This window comes from Mycteria americana, chromosome Z (genome assembly GCF_035582795.1).
Source record: "Mycteria americana isolate JAX WOST 10 ecotype Jacksonville Zoo and Gardens chromosome Z, USCA_MyAme_1.0, whole genome shotgun sequence".
Classification (NCBI taxonomy): Eukaryota; Metazoa; Chordata; class Aves; order Ciconiiformes; family Ciconiidae; genus Mycteria; species Mycteria americana.
In genome coordinates this window covers 20,214,504-20,231,048 of record NC_134396.1, presented here as the reverse complement: position 1 = coordinate 20,231,048, position 16,545 = coordinate 20,214,504, and the positions used below count along the sequence as shown (strand labels likewise).

At 41.7% G+C, this 16,545-nt stretch overlaps 1 protein-coding gene across 1 annotated transcript in view; it reads right to left on the bottom strand.

The window, feature by feature from the left end:
- The window catches only part of ANKRD31 (ankyrin repeat domain 31), a 73,441-nt gene extending 58,296 nt beyond the window's left edge, over positions 1-15,145 (bottom strand). The window contains exons 1-7 of the mRNA XM_075526747.1: positions 15,042-15,145; positions 14,080-14,135; positions 12,256-12,326; positions 11,145-11,153; positions 8,494-8,540; positions 7,759-7,853; positions 6,703-6,743 (exon numbers count right to left, since the gene is read on the bottom strand). Of these exons, the coding sequence (XP_075382862.1) occupies positions 6,703-6,743; positions 7,759-7,853; positions 8,494-8,540; positions 11,145-11,153; positions 12,256-12,326; positions 14,080-14,135; positions 15,042-15,145 (423 nt within the window). The remainder of the gene's footprint in view (positions 1-6,702; positions 6,744-7,758; positions 7,854-8,493; positions 8,541-11,144; positions 11,154-12,255; positions 12,327-14,079; positions 14,136-15,041) is intronic.
- Positions 15,146-16,545: the final 1,400 nt, after the last annotated feature.

Below are 16,545 nucleotides of genomic sequence, written 5' to 3'. Positions count from 1 at the left end.
TCTCTTTCAATACATTTTCAGATTCTTGCTGCCAGCAAGTGGCAATACTGGGCAGTGCAAGAATCCTTTAATCACTGGTAACATAATTTTGATAAAGGTCACACACAATAAAACAGAAAGGGCAGAAATCTGACAGCATTGACTCAAGTTCAGTTTGTAAGCCATTATAAATCCTTGACTCTTTGTTGAAAAGTTATTCCCCAGTCTGCTGTTTCCTATCTTGTACCTGTGCAGCTAATTGTTCCTTTTTAAGTACTGACTACTTCTTACCTTTGCTGTACTGAATTACAGTTTCTTTTTAGATCACTTCTCCAATTTGTGCAGACTTTAAACAACTGGGGAAAAAACCCACTGACATAACCTTCTGTAGTTGAGAACTGTGGTATGAACAGCCTGTACATATATTACAAATTTCCTAAGAAAAAGGCTTGGTGCATCTGTTGAAGGGCAGGTGAAACTTACATTTATATTAATGGAGAAGGATCAGGCAGGCATAAATGACTTATTTTGCAAGATCCTAAAAACCCAAATGCCAAGTGAAATCCAACACTTAAATATGATGGTGTTCACAAAAGCCCCATCCAACTACAGGTGCCGAAATTTCTTTAACACTTATTTCTGTTGGCAAAATCCTGTAGGACTTGCTCTAGAAGTAATTAAAATCTTCAGAACATAATAAAAGTCAAAACTTTCCCTCCCTAAAACCCATCCTCAGCTGCCACTTATCCATAAAGGCACTTAAAACCCCAGTGCCTAAGGTCCCCTCCAATTGTCTGTTGAAAAGGAACAGAGGAGCTGCTGAAGGAGCAAGGCTGAGCCAGCTGGGAACTGAACCAAAACAGGGAGTTCTCTCTCCTGTGGACCCCAGTCTGGTAAATATGGTCTGAATACACATAAGTTTCACTTAAAGGAGGAGCAGGATTCCCCCTCAGTCAGTAGCTCAGCAGTAAAATATCAACATTGTGGTAAATACAGGTTCAGGTCCATTCTCCACCAGAAGAGCTATGCTTCAAGCAACTCATTTAAAACATCGATTCCTATGTAAGAATGCCAAAGAGAAAAAGGTATCTCGTTGGCATAAGGCTGTTAATTCTTTTTAGGGTTTGAATGCCAACCACCTCATGCCACCTGTGAATCTCTTCCACTGAGCATGAACACACTACTTTGAAAGCCTTGATTTAAATCCCACTATCCTCAGGTCTCAATTATTCCCAGTACAAATCCAAATCAAGGTGCTCCTTAATCCAGGCACAAATCCTGCTGACCTTATAGCATCAGCCCAGAATCTCATCTCTCCATCTTACACAGTAAGCACACACTGGGTAACAGCTGAGCATGGCCACGGTCAACTCCAGCCTCGGCTGATTCATAACCTCGCACCAGAGGAAGCAGGTGGACATGGAAGTCAAGCAGAGGTCTCATCTAAAAAAAACAACTTACTTGGCCGTAGATATAAAAACTGTATGTTAACAAACTTACTGCACCAAAGGCCAGTGAGCGAGCTAGGCTTAGTCAAGCCTTAGATGTCTATCTCTCCCTATGCACTGCATGACCAAGCTTAAATCTAGCCTGTCAGTTCCAAGAGACGGCAGTGCATTCACATCACCTTGGTAAATCTTGACATGCAAGGATTTTTCTTCCATGTGTTTGAGAACAATTAAAAAGCTATTGAGAAATTGGTGGCTATTTGGTGTCACAGATTGTGGCTCGCAAATGTTACAAGATAAAACTGGACTAATACTGAAGCATAAATAATAAGAGTAGAGTGGAAATGTTAAATGGACTCCCGTATCTGCTAGCTCTAAGTCAAACAACAGCAGAGAAGCTCAGCTTTTCAATACATACATGTAACAGAATCACTATAAAAGATCAGAAAGATCAGAAAGATCAACATTACCAGCTTTTGTGAGAATGCCGAGCTGAAGATTACTGCAATATACTGGGACATGAGGGATGCACAGAGAATGACAGAACAGTTGAGGTTAGAAGGGGCCTCTTGAGATCATCTAGTTCAACCTCACTGCTCAAGCAGTGTCAGCTGCACCAGGTTTCCCAGGACGATGTCTAGCCAGGTTCTGAGTATCTCCACAGGTGGAGAATGCACAACCTCTCTGGGCAACCTGTTCCAGTGTCAGACTACCCTCACAGTTAAAAAGTGCGTTTTTGTGTTCAGATGGGATTTATTTCTTTTTAATTTGTGTCCGGTGCCTCTTGTCCTATCAGTGGGCACTACTGAGAAGTCTGGCTCCCTCATCTTCATTCCTTCCTGTCAGGTGTACATACACATTGGTATGATCCTCCCGAGCCTTCTCTTCTCCACGTTGACCAGTCCTAGCTCTCTCAGCCTGTCCTCATATGAAAGATCGTAGAATCATAGAATGGTTTGGGTTGGAAGGGAACCTTAAAGGTCATCTAGTCCAGTCCCCCTGCAATAAGCAGGAACATCTTCAACTAGGTCAGGTTGCTCAGAGCCCCGTCCAACCTGACCTTGAATGCTTCCAGGGGTGGGGCATCTACCACCTCTCTGGAAAACCTGTTCCAGTGTTTCATCACCCTCATCATAAAAAAATTATTCTTTCTATCTAGTCGACAGCTACCCTCTTTTAGTTTCAAGACATTACTCCTTGTTCTATTGCAACAGGTCCTACTAAAAAGTTTGTCCCATCTTTCTTATAAGCCCCCTTGAAACATTGAAAGGCCACTATAAGGTCTCCCTGGAGCCTTCTCTTCTCCAGGCTGAACAACCCCAACTCTCTCAGCCTGTCCCCACAGGAGAGGTGCTCCAGCCCTCGGATCATTTTTGTGGCCATCCTCTGGACCCACTCCAACAGCTCCATGTCTCTCCTGTGCTGAGGACTCCAGAGCTGGACACAGGACTCCAGGTGGGGTCTCACCAAAGCGCAGCAGAGGGGCAGAATCACCTCCCTCGACCTGCTGGCCATGCTTCTTCTGATGCAGCCCAGTATGCAGTTGCCTTTCTGGGCTGCAAGCGCACATTGCTAGCTCATGTCCAGTTTTTCATCCACCAGTACCCCCAAGTCCTTCTCTGCAGGCCTGCTCTCAATCCTTCATCCCCCAGCCTGTATTCATACTGGGGGTTGCCCTGACCCAGGTGCAGGACCTTGCCCTTGGCCTTGTGGAACCTCATGAGGTTCACATGGGCCCACTTCTTGAACCTGTCTGGCTCCCTCTGGATGGTATCCCATCCCTCAGGCATGTCAACTGCACCACTCAGCTTGGTGTCATCTGCAAACTTGCTGAGGGTGCTCTCAATCCCACCGTCTATGTGATTGATGAAGATACTAAACAGTACTGGTCCCAATACTGGTCCCACCACTCCTCACTGATCTCCATCTGGACATTGAGCTGTTGACCACTACTCTCTGGATGCGACCATCCAATCAATTCCACATCCACTGAACAGCCCATCCATCAAATCCGTATCTCTTCAATGTAGAGAGAAGGATGTTGCGGGGGACCGTGTCAAAGGCCTTACAGAACCAGGTGCACCAGTCCTTTAATCGTCTTTGTGGCTCTGTGCTGGACTCGCTCCACTGTGTCTGTATCTTTCTTGTACTGAGGACCCAGAACTGGACACAGTATTCTAGAGGTAGCCTTACCAGTTCTGAGTAGAGGATCACCTCCCTCAACTTGCTGGCAACACTATTCCTAATGCAGCCCATGATACTGTTCGCCTTCTTTGCCACAAGGGTGTATTGCTGGCTTGTGGCCAGCTTATTGTCCACCAGGATCTCCAGGTCCTTCTCTGCAGAGCTACTTTCCAGTCAGTTGGTCCCCAGCATGTACTGGTGCCTGAGGTTATTCCTCCCCAGATGCAGGACTTTGTATTTCCCCTTGTTGAACTTCATGACATTCCTCTCTGCCCAGTTCTCCAACATGTCCAGGTTCCTCTGAATGGCAACACAACGATCTGGTGCACCAGCCACTCTCCCAGTACCACCTCTGAACTTGCTGAGGGTGCATTCTGTTCCATTTTCCAGGCCATTAATGAAGACATGGAACAGTATTGGCCCCACTATTAACAGACTAACCACAACAGAAAACAGAGCTGTTACGTCTCAAAATCAAGAAAACCCAGTAAGACGCATTTTATGGTGTCAGGACTTCTATGAATATATTATGTTAATTAATTAATATCTCTTGTATTTTCAGGAATAGATACACAAAACTAACATGCCCAGTGACTCACTGCTGGTTGTCAAGGTGTCTGTCCTGCCCTTTCTTCAATTCAGTACACAGAACCTGTGATGGCCATTGGTTCCTCTCACAAGAGGTCTTCCTGCAGCACTCAGATCTTGCCAGTGCCAACATCACCCAATATATAAAAAGCATAATTCACTGCAGTGATTAATCCCAACCTTCTGACTCCAGGCTCCTAAAATATACTCTCTGGAGATATTCTCAATGCACTCAATCTGCATATTGTCCAGAGGCTATTAATCACAGGTAATCGTTGTTTCAAGGCATTTTTATTTTGTTCTATTTAACCAATTCTGTACAATGAGAATGTTTCATTTAATGAACTTTGTATTATAGCTGTATATTGGTAGTTGTATATTTTTCAAAAGGAATGGCCTATGGGATTTCATTTTTTTCCTTTGTTCTGAGAGAAGGAATACTTGACCACATAATCAATTGTATTTGCTACAAGACAGGAATAATTTGCCATACTGGTCTCAAATTTGTCTTCGGTGAATTTCAGCAAGTACTGTTTTTTCCCCAACATTAACCTTAATCAGCCTCCCTGAAAAAAGAAAGTAAAATTGATTTATACAGAATTCTAACTTTTTATTTATAGGTACAAATCTATGGGACTAGATGGAACAGTCATAATGCTATGGTCCCTGCACTAAGCAGGTTATTTCAGCAGATAATTACACTGTATATTGCTGTATATTGCTCCACACTGGAATGTCAGAGAAGAAATACTGGAACTGGTATCGTGCTGTAAGTTAATGTGAGGTTTCCTAAGAAGCTGCAAATGGCAGCAAGCATTACATGTACCCGGTAAGATCCTCTCGCTTCTCTAGGACCCATGCAGTTGATATCACTAGCGCTGCAGAAATCCTCAAAACTGTCCATGACATTGCAATAGGAGTTGGTAATAACAGTTACTTTTTGCCGCAGAAACAGTAACAGAGCAAATTTCAATGACAGTTTCTTCGTCCAGCATACATAGACCTGAAAGCAATGAACCGGTCAGGGATGAACTGACACTAGAAATCAAAAAGCACAAAGAGGGCATTGTGCCTCAGAGGGGTAACAGAAGGAGATAACAATGCAGAGGCAGCAGAGCAGATGTAAGTACTATCACGGTTGCAGATGACAGCATACAGACAGACAACACAGAGGCAAAGGCCAAGAACCCCTTCATGAAATGCTGCCAGCACTTCCTCTGCTGACTGAAGAGAAATCTGCTGAAGTCCTTCACTTTGCTGACTGCAAACCAAGAATGGAGGGAGTGCTGGAAAGGACAAGGGGAGAGGGGAAGTGGAGGGGAATCAAGGGAACATTTGACCACTGGATGTTTATGTCAGTGGTTGCAGAACCTTCAACTCTTGCTCAAGATATTTCTGGGTTGGATGGTTCACATGGATATATTGTTGAATTTTTGCTACTGTGTTTTCTGGAAGCTGTCAGGGAATTCCTTCTTCGTTGCAAGGTTTTCCTTCTTTCATGTGCAAAAGCAGTGCTTGCAAGCAGATAATTACTAAAATAATCAGTATTATTTGTGAGCTACGCTCGTAACATTGAGATTGCATTAAGCTTATCTAAATAAGTGTTGGTACAGTCCCTGTCCTTCCACTTGTCTTCAGCTGTACGTTTCTACATCCTCTCTTGTGCTGCACTGGCACTTACCTAATCTTCTGGGGAGCTGAATTGAAAAAAATAACCTGGCTGAAAACTAAGCCAACTAAAAAAAATTGAACAGCATCTGACAGTTGTTCCCCCAAACTTGCTTCATGCTGGGGGCCAAACAAGCGCTAGTGTTGGCCCAAAGGAAGCAGCAGAAATGCACGGCAAAGAAAACAGGCAGTACCTTGCAACACCCAAGTAGACAGCCTCAAACTGGAGTGGAATCATCCCCGATTCAATATCGCTGAGAAAGGAGCTGACAAATGGGGGAAAAGGTAGCTCCAAAGCTATTCCCTCACTTTTACCTCATCAGCAGTGAAACCTGTCACTCATAAGCAGCTTTAGGATTACCAAAGAGATGTATCAAAGAGACTGGTACTACCTATTCTTGGCCACAAGTCATTACTCCCAAACAGAAGGACAGTTACAGATACTCTGTTCCTCCTCAAAGAACTTCCTAATGCCTCTCCCACAACTTTCATTGGTGGAAAACATGTTTTAAGCTACTGAAAGTCTTCATTACTTTAGCTTAAGCAACAGCCCTTATAGATTCTGTGTCATGGTGATGTTTTTCCTACTTCACTGTTACTGCTATGCTTCTACCCTTGCATCCTACAAGCTTAGTAACTGCAGTTCCTACCCAAAAAGCAGAAAATAAAGGTTAGCTCTTAAGTTGTTTTCACCTAATGTGCTCAGTGTCAGTTTCAACAGCTATGTACCTGCTTTTTAAAATGAAAGAACTAGGTATTCTTCAGTAAAATATTCTCTAATGCTAATTAAATTAAATGATATTTTATATACATTCAGTTGTAAAAATACACTAACCTTTTCTTCTGAATCTTTCTGAAATCCATTCAATATGATATCTAAATTTAGGAGAGTAAACAAATATTTTATTTGTACTTTCCACTTCTGAAAGTTGTCATCATCTCTAATAAAATGGCCTCACTTCCTGATTAAGGCTGAAGTTGCAAACCTTAAAAATTACTATAGTCATGTTCCCTAAGCAGAACTGACAATAAGGTTTCTAGTTAGGCTCTGTTAGTCACCAAATTATATTCCAGGGCTATTTTGTCACATTTCTTAACTGTGGTTTAGAGGCTTGTGTTTCCAAAGACTAACAGCAGATAGAATTGCCGCCCATTCCACAGGGTGAGACCTATCCCCTGCCCTCTGTAATTACAATGCAATTAGACAATACAGCTAAAACAATCCAATAATTTACTGCCTCTGAAAAGGGCTGGTCGCAACCACCCTGCTCCCATCACTGTGTTTTGACATTCATGTGACTCCCTGGGAATTTCCTCATCAGAAATAAAGTGAATGGTTTTCTATTGGCTTAGCAAAAATTAGTCCAAACAAGGAGACAGCAAAACAGATGGGGCAGTCCTGCACTGCTAGGAGCACAGAGGAACAGAAGTACAACTGAAGCAGCAGCAGGTGACAGACAGACCTGGGGAATGACCTGTAGCATTTTTGGTTTTCTGTTCTTACAGATGCCCTTGATGCTTGGATATGTTAGTAAGAAGCATGTAGGAACCCTCAATGACTGTTACATCCATGCTTACCTTACACATCCATATGGCACTTGAGTACCATGTGGCTTGTAACTTCTGTCAGAAAATTCCACAGAAATGAAATAATTTTAAGCAGGAAACGTACCACTGGCTTGGGAAAACAGTTATTTCTTCAAACAATCCTAACAGAATACTTACAAAAACATAACTTGTAGTCCAAGACAACTATGAAAACTAACCAGCTGTTGCAAAGGCCACGTACAGTCAGATTCTAAATAAACCTACATGGATACTCATCTTCAGCTTCTCAAATGATTTTGCCACAGCTAGAGCAACTTTCAGTTTTGTACAAAAAACGACATACCTACAAAATTATTTTGCTGTTCCTCTACTGCTGCATTTAGCGAAAAACCAGGCTTAGAAATATTTTCAGTAAGTGATGGACACTTTATCCAACCCCTAGAATTAAATAATACAATAGAAAGTTCTTATTCAGAAATAATTGTAATCTGCTCAGCTTAAGAACATTCCTACAGTACTTTGAGTTTATTTATGCAGTTTTGTACTTACAATTATTTGTGGGAAAAACTGCAGTTATTTTGAAGGCATACTTCTCTTTACAAGGACATGCATTAACTAAGACTTCCAGATTTCTTAAGTGGAGCTAGCTATGTTTGTACGTTCATTAAGAGAAAAAATGGCCCTTCCTATTTTTTATTACTTCTTTCCGTATTTCTGTTATAAATCCATCTTCTACTGAAATCCTTCCATAGGTTCTAAGAAAAGAAGGTCTAACATTATTACAAATTTTTGATTATTTGTCTAATGGTTTTTCCTGAGTAGGTTACTGTCATTCCTGTTGCTTAGGCCCTTATAGCATTAACGGTAATCTCATCAATAAAAACAAATACAGGTACAGTTTGACCCATATTGGACACAGAATTACCTCTGACATAAATATTGATCCTCCACTAAGCAAACAAGAAAACTGCTTCACAACAGAACACTGAGAACAAAATAACATACAAATGGAGGTATAATGGAATTGTTTAATTACAGTATGCCTCACTGGAGTTCCTGTGTGATGTATTATACTCACTGCAGTAGAGACTGAGACTGGTCAGATGCATATGTCTCTTGAGGTATCTGAAAAAAAAAATTTAACAAGTTGGTACACAAAGTACTTCATTATTTATTTTCTCAGCTTTTTTACATGCTTATCTTCTTCCTTCTGCAGTTGAGTCAGGAAACAGAATTTTTAGATCCAATCTTTACATACACTACTAATAAGATACAAAAGCCATTCCACTTACATCTTTTTTTTATTCATGCTATTTGAGAAAAATGTTGCAAAATTAATCAAGACTATGAAAGACAATACTCACCTTGCATAGGAAAACATACCAATGCAAGACACAATGGCTTTAAACTTCAGGTATTTTATACACCAAAAGACCAAAACACAAGGTATTTTTATTTCAACTCCCAGTTTTAATCTTGTTCTGTAACAAGTCCCTCTTTTCATTAAACAAGACAGGGTGCTGCTCCAGAGGCTGTGGAGTTTAGTATACAACTCTCAATTTCCCTGGAGAAGGCAGAACTAAGGAACTCAGCTGACAAGACCTGCACATAGGCAAGCTCTAAGTGGCAGGGCTGCAACATGCAGACACAGGAAAGGGCATGTGGGTAAAGAAAGAGCCAAATTCAAACTCTTCAGTAAAAGGAGCTTGGATCCGCTTTTTTTGCCTCTGACCATACGTAAGGGAGAGATCTCCTCTAGTATGGAAAAAGGAGCCTTTATGTAAAGTCTAAGGCAACCTAGGAATGATTAAGATAGGCAAGTGAACTGCAGAACAGTTCTCTTCCAGATGAGCTGAAGACTGGGGATTACTAGTGGACTATCAGCATACTGGCTACAGTTTTAAACAAATCATGGACATACAGTGGAGAACATTCACAGCACTAGGAAAACTCTGGGAAAGTACATCTTGGTGTGGACACCAAGTGACGACTTATTTGGCTTGCACAAGGTATTAGCAACACAGTAAGAACAACCATTTTAGCAATGCCCTTAAGAGCAACAGGTGGAGATTGCCCAGGAGGAAGGACTGCTAAAAGGCTCCCTGGAACAGAACAGATTCTTTAGAAACAATTTGTGCAACAATTATTGACTGATGTAGTTCCGAAATATGGCAATGGGATAGTCAGCAGAAAGTTACTGACTTTCCTAAATACACCCTTTGTACGAATCAGCCTGGGCATTTACACAGAACATTATCCAGAGACCAAGCGAGGTCTGTAGGATAGCAGAACAACTACTAAACCTCTCTGACTGGCTAACATTGCTCCAGCAGATCCTTAAAGCTCAATGAACTACCACTGTATCTCAGAAGAAGAAGGAGCTATTTTGTCTGCTAAAAAATTAGGTTCTAAGCAAAATCAGTGTATTGCTGATCGGTTGAAAGGTCTTCTCAAACCATAGAAGTTACACAAATAGTATTTGTGGCCACTGACTGCAAGTAGTGGGAGCTGCCTTTTGTCCTGCCCTCTTGCTTTTGGTAAGGAAATTCCTGCAAAACTCAACTGATTTTTCTCATTTCAGCACTTATTTATACAGCCAACTATCTGAGGGGACTCTGGATGTGTTCCAAAAAAGGACTAATGCTTAAAAGCTGTTAAGTGCCACCTAACAACTTTAGGTGCACTTCACCAAACTTGGCAAGAAAAAAAAGCCTGAAAAAGGTGAAAGCACAAACTTACAATCATGAGGCCTGCCTGAACAAGCCATGGAATAGGGTGTTAACAGATAATGGAAACAACTTGAATTGTCAGTTGGAAAGAACTTGAATCCTACAAAATCTGTCCGTATATCTACTGCATCTCTGGTGGAAGAAAAATCTTACTTACATTCTCTTACATTGTCCTGGTTTCAGTTGAGACAGAGTTAATTTTCTTCGTAGCGGCTGGTATGGGGCTATGTTTTGGATTTGTGCTGAAGACAGTGTTGATAATACAGAGATGTTTTAGTTGTTGCTGTACTAGTCAAGGACTTTTCAGCTTCTTGTGCTCTGCCAGGTGCAGAAGAAGATGGGAGGGGACACAGCCAGGATAGTTGATCCAAACTGACCAAAGGGCTATTCCATACCACATGACGTCATGCTCAGTATATAAAGCTGGGGAAGAAGAAGGAAGGGGGGACATTGGAGTGATGGCGTTTGTCTTCCCAAGTAACCGTTACGCGTGATGGAGCCCTGCTTTCCTGGAGATGGCTGAACACCTGCCTGACCCTGGGAAGTAGTGAATGAATTCCTTGCTTTGCTTTGCTTGCGTGCGCGGCTTTTGCTTTCCCTATTAAACTGTTTTTATCTCAACCCTCAAGTTTTCTTACTTTTGCTCTTCCGATTCTCTCCCCCATCCCACCGAGGGGGAGTGAGCGAGCGGCTGCGTGGTGCTTAGCTGCCGGCTGGGGCTAAACCACGACATACATGATAGAATCAAAGATAGGACTGCATATCCCAAGCCTTCCCCAGCCCACGTGAAGTACAAAGAAAGCCAAGACTCTCTGGAACAAATGGAACAGATGTTACATTTCCTGAAGAAATTCACAGGCACTCCGGGCTGCACAACCCTCATATCACACTGCATCAAGATGCTGTATTCACAGAAGATAATTTCTGAGGACACAGTAGAAGGAAAGCTTCTATGTAAGCACATTCCATGTTAGCTCTCAGAGTGGTTGAAGAGCCACACTGGTGCAATCTACTTTCTTACATGACTTATGTCAGACAGCAGATAATCAGATCAGCTCCCAGAGGAGAAAGGGAGAGAGTAAATGGGCACTTTCCTCATTCCCTCAGTCCTTACAAACTGTGATAAACTTCAGTCAAGACAACTCTGGGACATGAAAGCAGAAAAATAAACTTATGGAGGAAAGCCTTTGAAATAAAAGCATCTTTTTGATTTTGTTCACTGTTTCCTGCACTGTCAGTTGAGACAAATCTACCTGCAATTCTGTAATGCTCTGTAAAAACATTCACTTCAGTAGAAGGAGTGTCTTTTTTCGATGTAGTTTTTGTCATCTAGGAAGCAGTTTAGTTCTTTTAAAAAACCCTCTTATACTGGAATAAGGATACACAGATAGTGGGATTTGAAGAGGTGAATTCACCTCTAAAGCTCTAAAGCGCTAAAGACAGTATAACAGTCACAGGTTTTGAAACAATCTCAATACAATACCTGTTTGTTTCCAATTGTTTCATGAGCGTGTCATATGCAGGTGGAAAGCTGCTCAACTGAACAGAAGTTTATGAGCTAACTACCAACTGTGGCAAATATATTAAAAGGTAGGCTAATTAGTAGATTATGGAATGCAGAATTATCCATTGAGTAGAATAATTACCCTGTCATCAGGAAAGCAGACATTTCATTCTGCATTTCAGATTATTATCTCTTTATTTTTTTAAAGAAACAATTGTCCAGTCATTGGATCATAGCTAACCTCATAATAAGTAACCGAGGGTGTATTCTGGCATGGTTAAGCCAGATGGGATTAACCCAGATCTTTCAGCTCCTGAAGGGAACATATTAAAAAGTTTGTGCTCCACGACTTCTTCATCTTTGTGATGAGCTTGTTCCTCAAATTTGAAAGGTTATACCCTCATGAAATCCCAGGGAAGAGATTCTGATACGTTCCTGGAGAGAATGTGCTACACACGTGACAACTGTCTTGCCATAAAATTCTTTTCAGCTGCAAGCCACCAGGCTCTTTTGCGCATGAAGAATGGGAGGCCCAGTGAGTTTATTAATAATTAACAGTTAGATATGTGTAGCAGGAGATGTATCATTTCTATAGCTACTGGATTACCTGTTCTTCCTTCTGACTATATGTGTGATCATAAAATTTCTGTATAAAACAGATTTCTGGAGAGGGAGCTCCTAGGGGAAAAAAAAAAAAAAAAAGAAGAAAAATACAGTAATTAAAGGAAGTTTTGATCGCCTTAATTTCTACATAACTTTCCATAACTACATAAATTTCTACATAACTCTGTAATTGAGGTATATGTATCAGAGCTTCTGATATGCAATGGACTTAAGTGGTTAAACAGTCTATCTAAATAGATTTTGAAACTGCAATATAGGAGAGGTCAGAAATTAATAAAAGCAGTTGGGGGGGGTGGGAGAATTTATTTCACTTAGTGTTCTAGAATGCTCCCTGAATTCATATTGGAGATTAACTGTTTCCTCTTATTTTTTAAACTAACAACTGCAATTTTGGTAAGCTGCCTGATGCGTTTGACTAAAAATATTTGTACTCCTATATGGAATACTTTCTTTAATGACTATGCAAAGGAACAACTTCTCTCTGGGAAAAAAAAATGAGAAGAAACCCTTAAGGTTGGACCCTTAGGTTTCAAAACTAAAATGTTGTTACTGACATTAAAAAAATACCCATCAAATTAATCTTTATGTGATGTATCTCATCACCAAATTGCTACTATAAAAGTATGCAAATACATGAATAATGAAATACCGATTCCAACTTACCAAATATAAAATGCCGCAGGCAGAATGCTAAAAAAATCATAATCTATTACATTTACAGAGACAAAAAAACCCCAGCCAACCCTCAGACAAATCTCCACTCCACAAACTGAACAATGAGTCAAATAAACATGCCTTAAACCATGTATGTTGAATGTTGCCAAGTTTTAATTCCAGTGGATAACCACAGGTAAATTCAAAATGGGATGGTGCTTCTCTCCTCAGGCAAAACTATTGAGCAGCTATGAAATGTTCAGCATCAGGAAATCACAGCCATAGGAAAAGTTTTTGCAGATTTCAATGGGCTGTAGATAAGATTTATACTAACTCAGAGCAGGCTGATAAAAAATGACAGTCCACTCAGGTCTTCAAATTGGCAAAAAGACAAACAAAAAAAAATCTGGAATAACACTAAGAACACCTTGCGTCACTTAAAGAATAGGCAGTCTCTATTGCTGGAATAAAATGTACAGGATGCAAGTCAAATGGATTATATAAAAATGCTAAGGAGGTACCAGTAAAACTATTACATAACTACAACATGCTTGCTCATGCAACCTGCTCTAAGGGAGTTATTAGGGAAGATTTTAAGTCTTTAAATGAGCATGCATGTATTTATGTTTAAAATAATTTAATAATACACTTAAAATAATGCACTTAGACATCCCTACCCAAATTTTGTATGTTAAATTTAAAGAGAATGGATATATTAAAAACATTAAAGGGTTTTTTTAAATACTAGATGCAACTATAGTTACATATGACTATTATGTGTATAGATTCCATTTAAATGCCAATTATGTGTTTAGATTCCATTTATTTTATTCTGTTCAAACACAATACACACATCTAAATAAAAAGGATACCCCTATATATAGTTCAAACACTTCCCAAGCCAGGCATTCTCAGTTATAGTACACAGGAAGAATGTTGAAATTAAGAGCAACCCTATTTTTCAAATATTAAAAATGTGCTGAACACTCGTCTAAAATACAAGCTAAAACTATGGATATAATAAGAGAGCACATACAGTTCTAAGAATGAACTTCATGCAACACTTAATTTTAAATAACATAGACTCAGGCAACATCCACAGCAACAGTTCATAGAAAAAAACAACACAGACTGAAAAAAGAACCTGTCCTACCTTCATTAATTCTCATTTCAGTTGTTAAAGCCATGTCCTTATTAAGAAAAGGCAACCTTTGGGGGGGAAACAAAAAAAAGGCGGCGGCCGTTAAACTGTTGTATGCTCTGCTTTTTAGTCCTATAAACTCAAAGGGCAGTTCAGGGCAGCTGAGGGCACTCATCTTAGCCTCTGCTGTTGGGACACTGCTAACCACAGGCTGGACAAGCACACCTGTAATGCTAACACCAACAGTAAAGGACTCCCAACCTGTGACAATATACCTGATACTTTGCATAGAAAGTCTTAGGTAGGGAGGTACATCACTGCTTTACGTATTTCCAAGCAATACTGGGCCACAAAACCAGTGCAAAGAAGTGCAGCTGCCTGGTAGCTTCAATTCTTTGCCATGTCTTAAAGGATACAAGAGGTAACGTCGTGAAAATGGTATCACGTTAAAGCTGTGGAGAAATAACATCAGCAGCAACCATATGTGATAGTGTTTTCTTTATTATCTCCGAGTTGGGTTCTGGTACGCTTTACCCTCACAGACTAAAATGTTATTCAGGACGGTCCAGAGGCACAAACTTGGAGGCCCACAAGGTGCGTGTAAAATAAATGGGGCCATCTGCAGAGCTGAGAACTACTGAGTCTAAGGGCATAGAAAACTGGTCTGAACAGAGAAAAAAAACCTAAAAAAACATAAAAAAACCCCTAAAAAATACACATTTATTAAATAATCGAGAAGAGCTGTTTTGCACTCCGGTATGCCAGATGCAGGAAGGGATGGCTCCTGTGTGTGGCTGTTATTTTCCTGAGCTCAAACCCTGAGCTGGGCAGGCCGGGGGCAGCAGCCCGCCTCTCCTCAGGGCAGCCCGGGAGCGGCCCCTCAGCCCGCCACCGCGGGCTCGCTTCTCCCTGCGCCACACCTGCCGCCGCGCTGGCACAGGTACGCGCAGCTCAGAGCAACACCGCGTTACCACTTCCTCCTACGGAACTCCTCTTCCTCCACATCACTCTCCGTCACAGAGCCCTCCACGGCAGTCTCGTCGCTATCGCTCTGCCCTCCGCCACCCCGCTCCGCCATGGCGCCGTCGCCCCCCTCCCCTCCCCCAAGCGGCGCCGGCGGCCGCCTCTCTCCCCAGCGTGCCGCGCGGCTCCCCTCAGCAGCGGCGGCCATCTTGTGGGAGGCCTGAGCCCTGCGGCGCCTTGTTCCGCCTCGGGTGGCATCGGCCAGCCGGGACGGGGGTTAGGGAGAGGCAGAGCGGGAGAGGAGGGCCCGTCCTCAACAAGCGCAGCCCCTCGAGCACGGGTAAGATTGGAGTGGCTGGTGGTAGAATTTAAAGGCAGCTCTCCCTTCAGTGAGTCTCCCTCAGCATGCCCGGCCTTGGCCTGCTTGGGGCGGTGATGCCATCCTCACACCTTAGGCAGGGGTTTGTGCCTCCTCACTAGCGTTGCGTTCCTGGCTCTCCCCCTGTCACACGCATCATTCAGCAGAGCCACAAAGCACTTAACATAATCATACCAAACCACCTGTCATCTAAAATTGCTCCATTTTCGTGATTTGTGTACTTCTATGGCCACGTTCAAGCAGCTAACTTCATCTGCTGTCCTGAGCACACTGTCCTGAGCACACTGGTTCATGTGTTCAAGAGTAGGAACGTGTTTGAGATAACCAAATTATTAGTTGCCACTACTTTCACAGTATTTGCAGTAGCACTCTTGTACATAACCCAGCGATCATCTGTTAATCACAGCAACGTTTTCCTCAGGCAGGCCCCTTCTGCCTCAGCTTTGCCTTACGTCTCTGCAGCGGCAGGGACAGCGCTGCTCCCGTGCCTCTGTCAGTGTGAAGCTGGACTGCGGCAGGCCACCATGAGAGCTACAGATGTGAAAATTTGATGGCAGAAAGTGTGATGTCATATACTTGCACAGACCGCAAATTCCAAATCATCGTAGTGACTCCTGCTCCCACTGAACGTGATGGTAAGATTAGCGTTTTTAGTACTTGCCAAGTCATATTCATCATGCACTGCTATGGAAAAAGTATGGAAAACAGAGCAAGGTACTAAAGGTCATTTTAAATTACTTATCAATTATACATAATTGTTGCAACTGTGTATAAATTGCTATTTTGCTTTGATGTAGTCATATCTGTATGCAATTATAGCAATTGCTGTGCATATTATCAAATGACTCCAGAAATCTCGCTGGTAATACTTTACTCTTTTCAGGTAATAAAGGTGAGAAAACGTGAGTGTTAAAAAAGAAGCTGGCGGGAAGATGGATACACAGTAGTAAGTTATAAGGATTTATAAGTATCACATTGAAGATGAGAATGAAAAGTGTATTTATATGTTAAAAGACTGAGCTGACATGAATGATTTTGTCATTGACAGCAACCACTTTGGGTGGAGTTCTTAGGAAACCTTTTCATCAGCATATCCGTTTTTGAGAATCACATTAATGCTTCACAGCACAGTACCA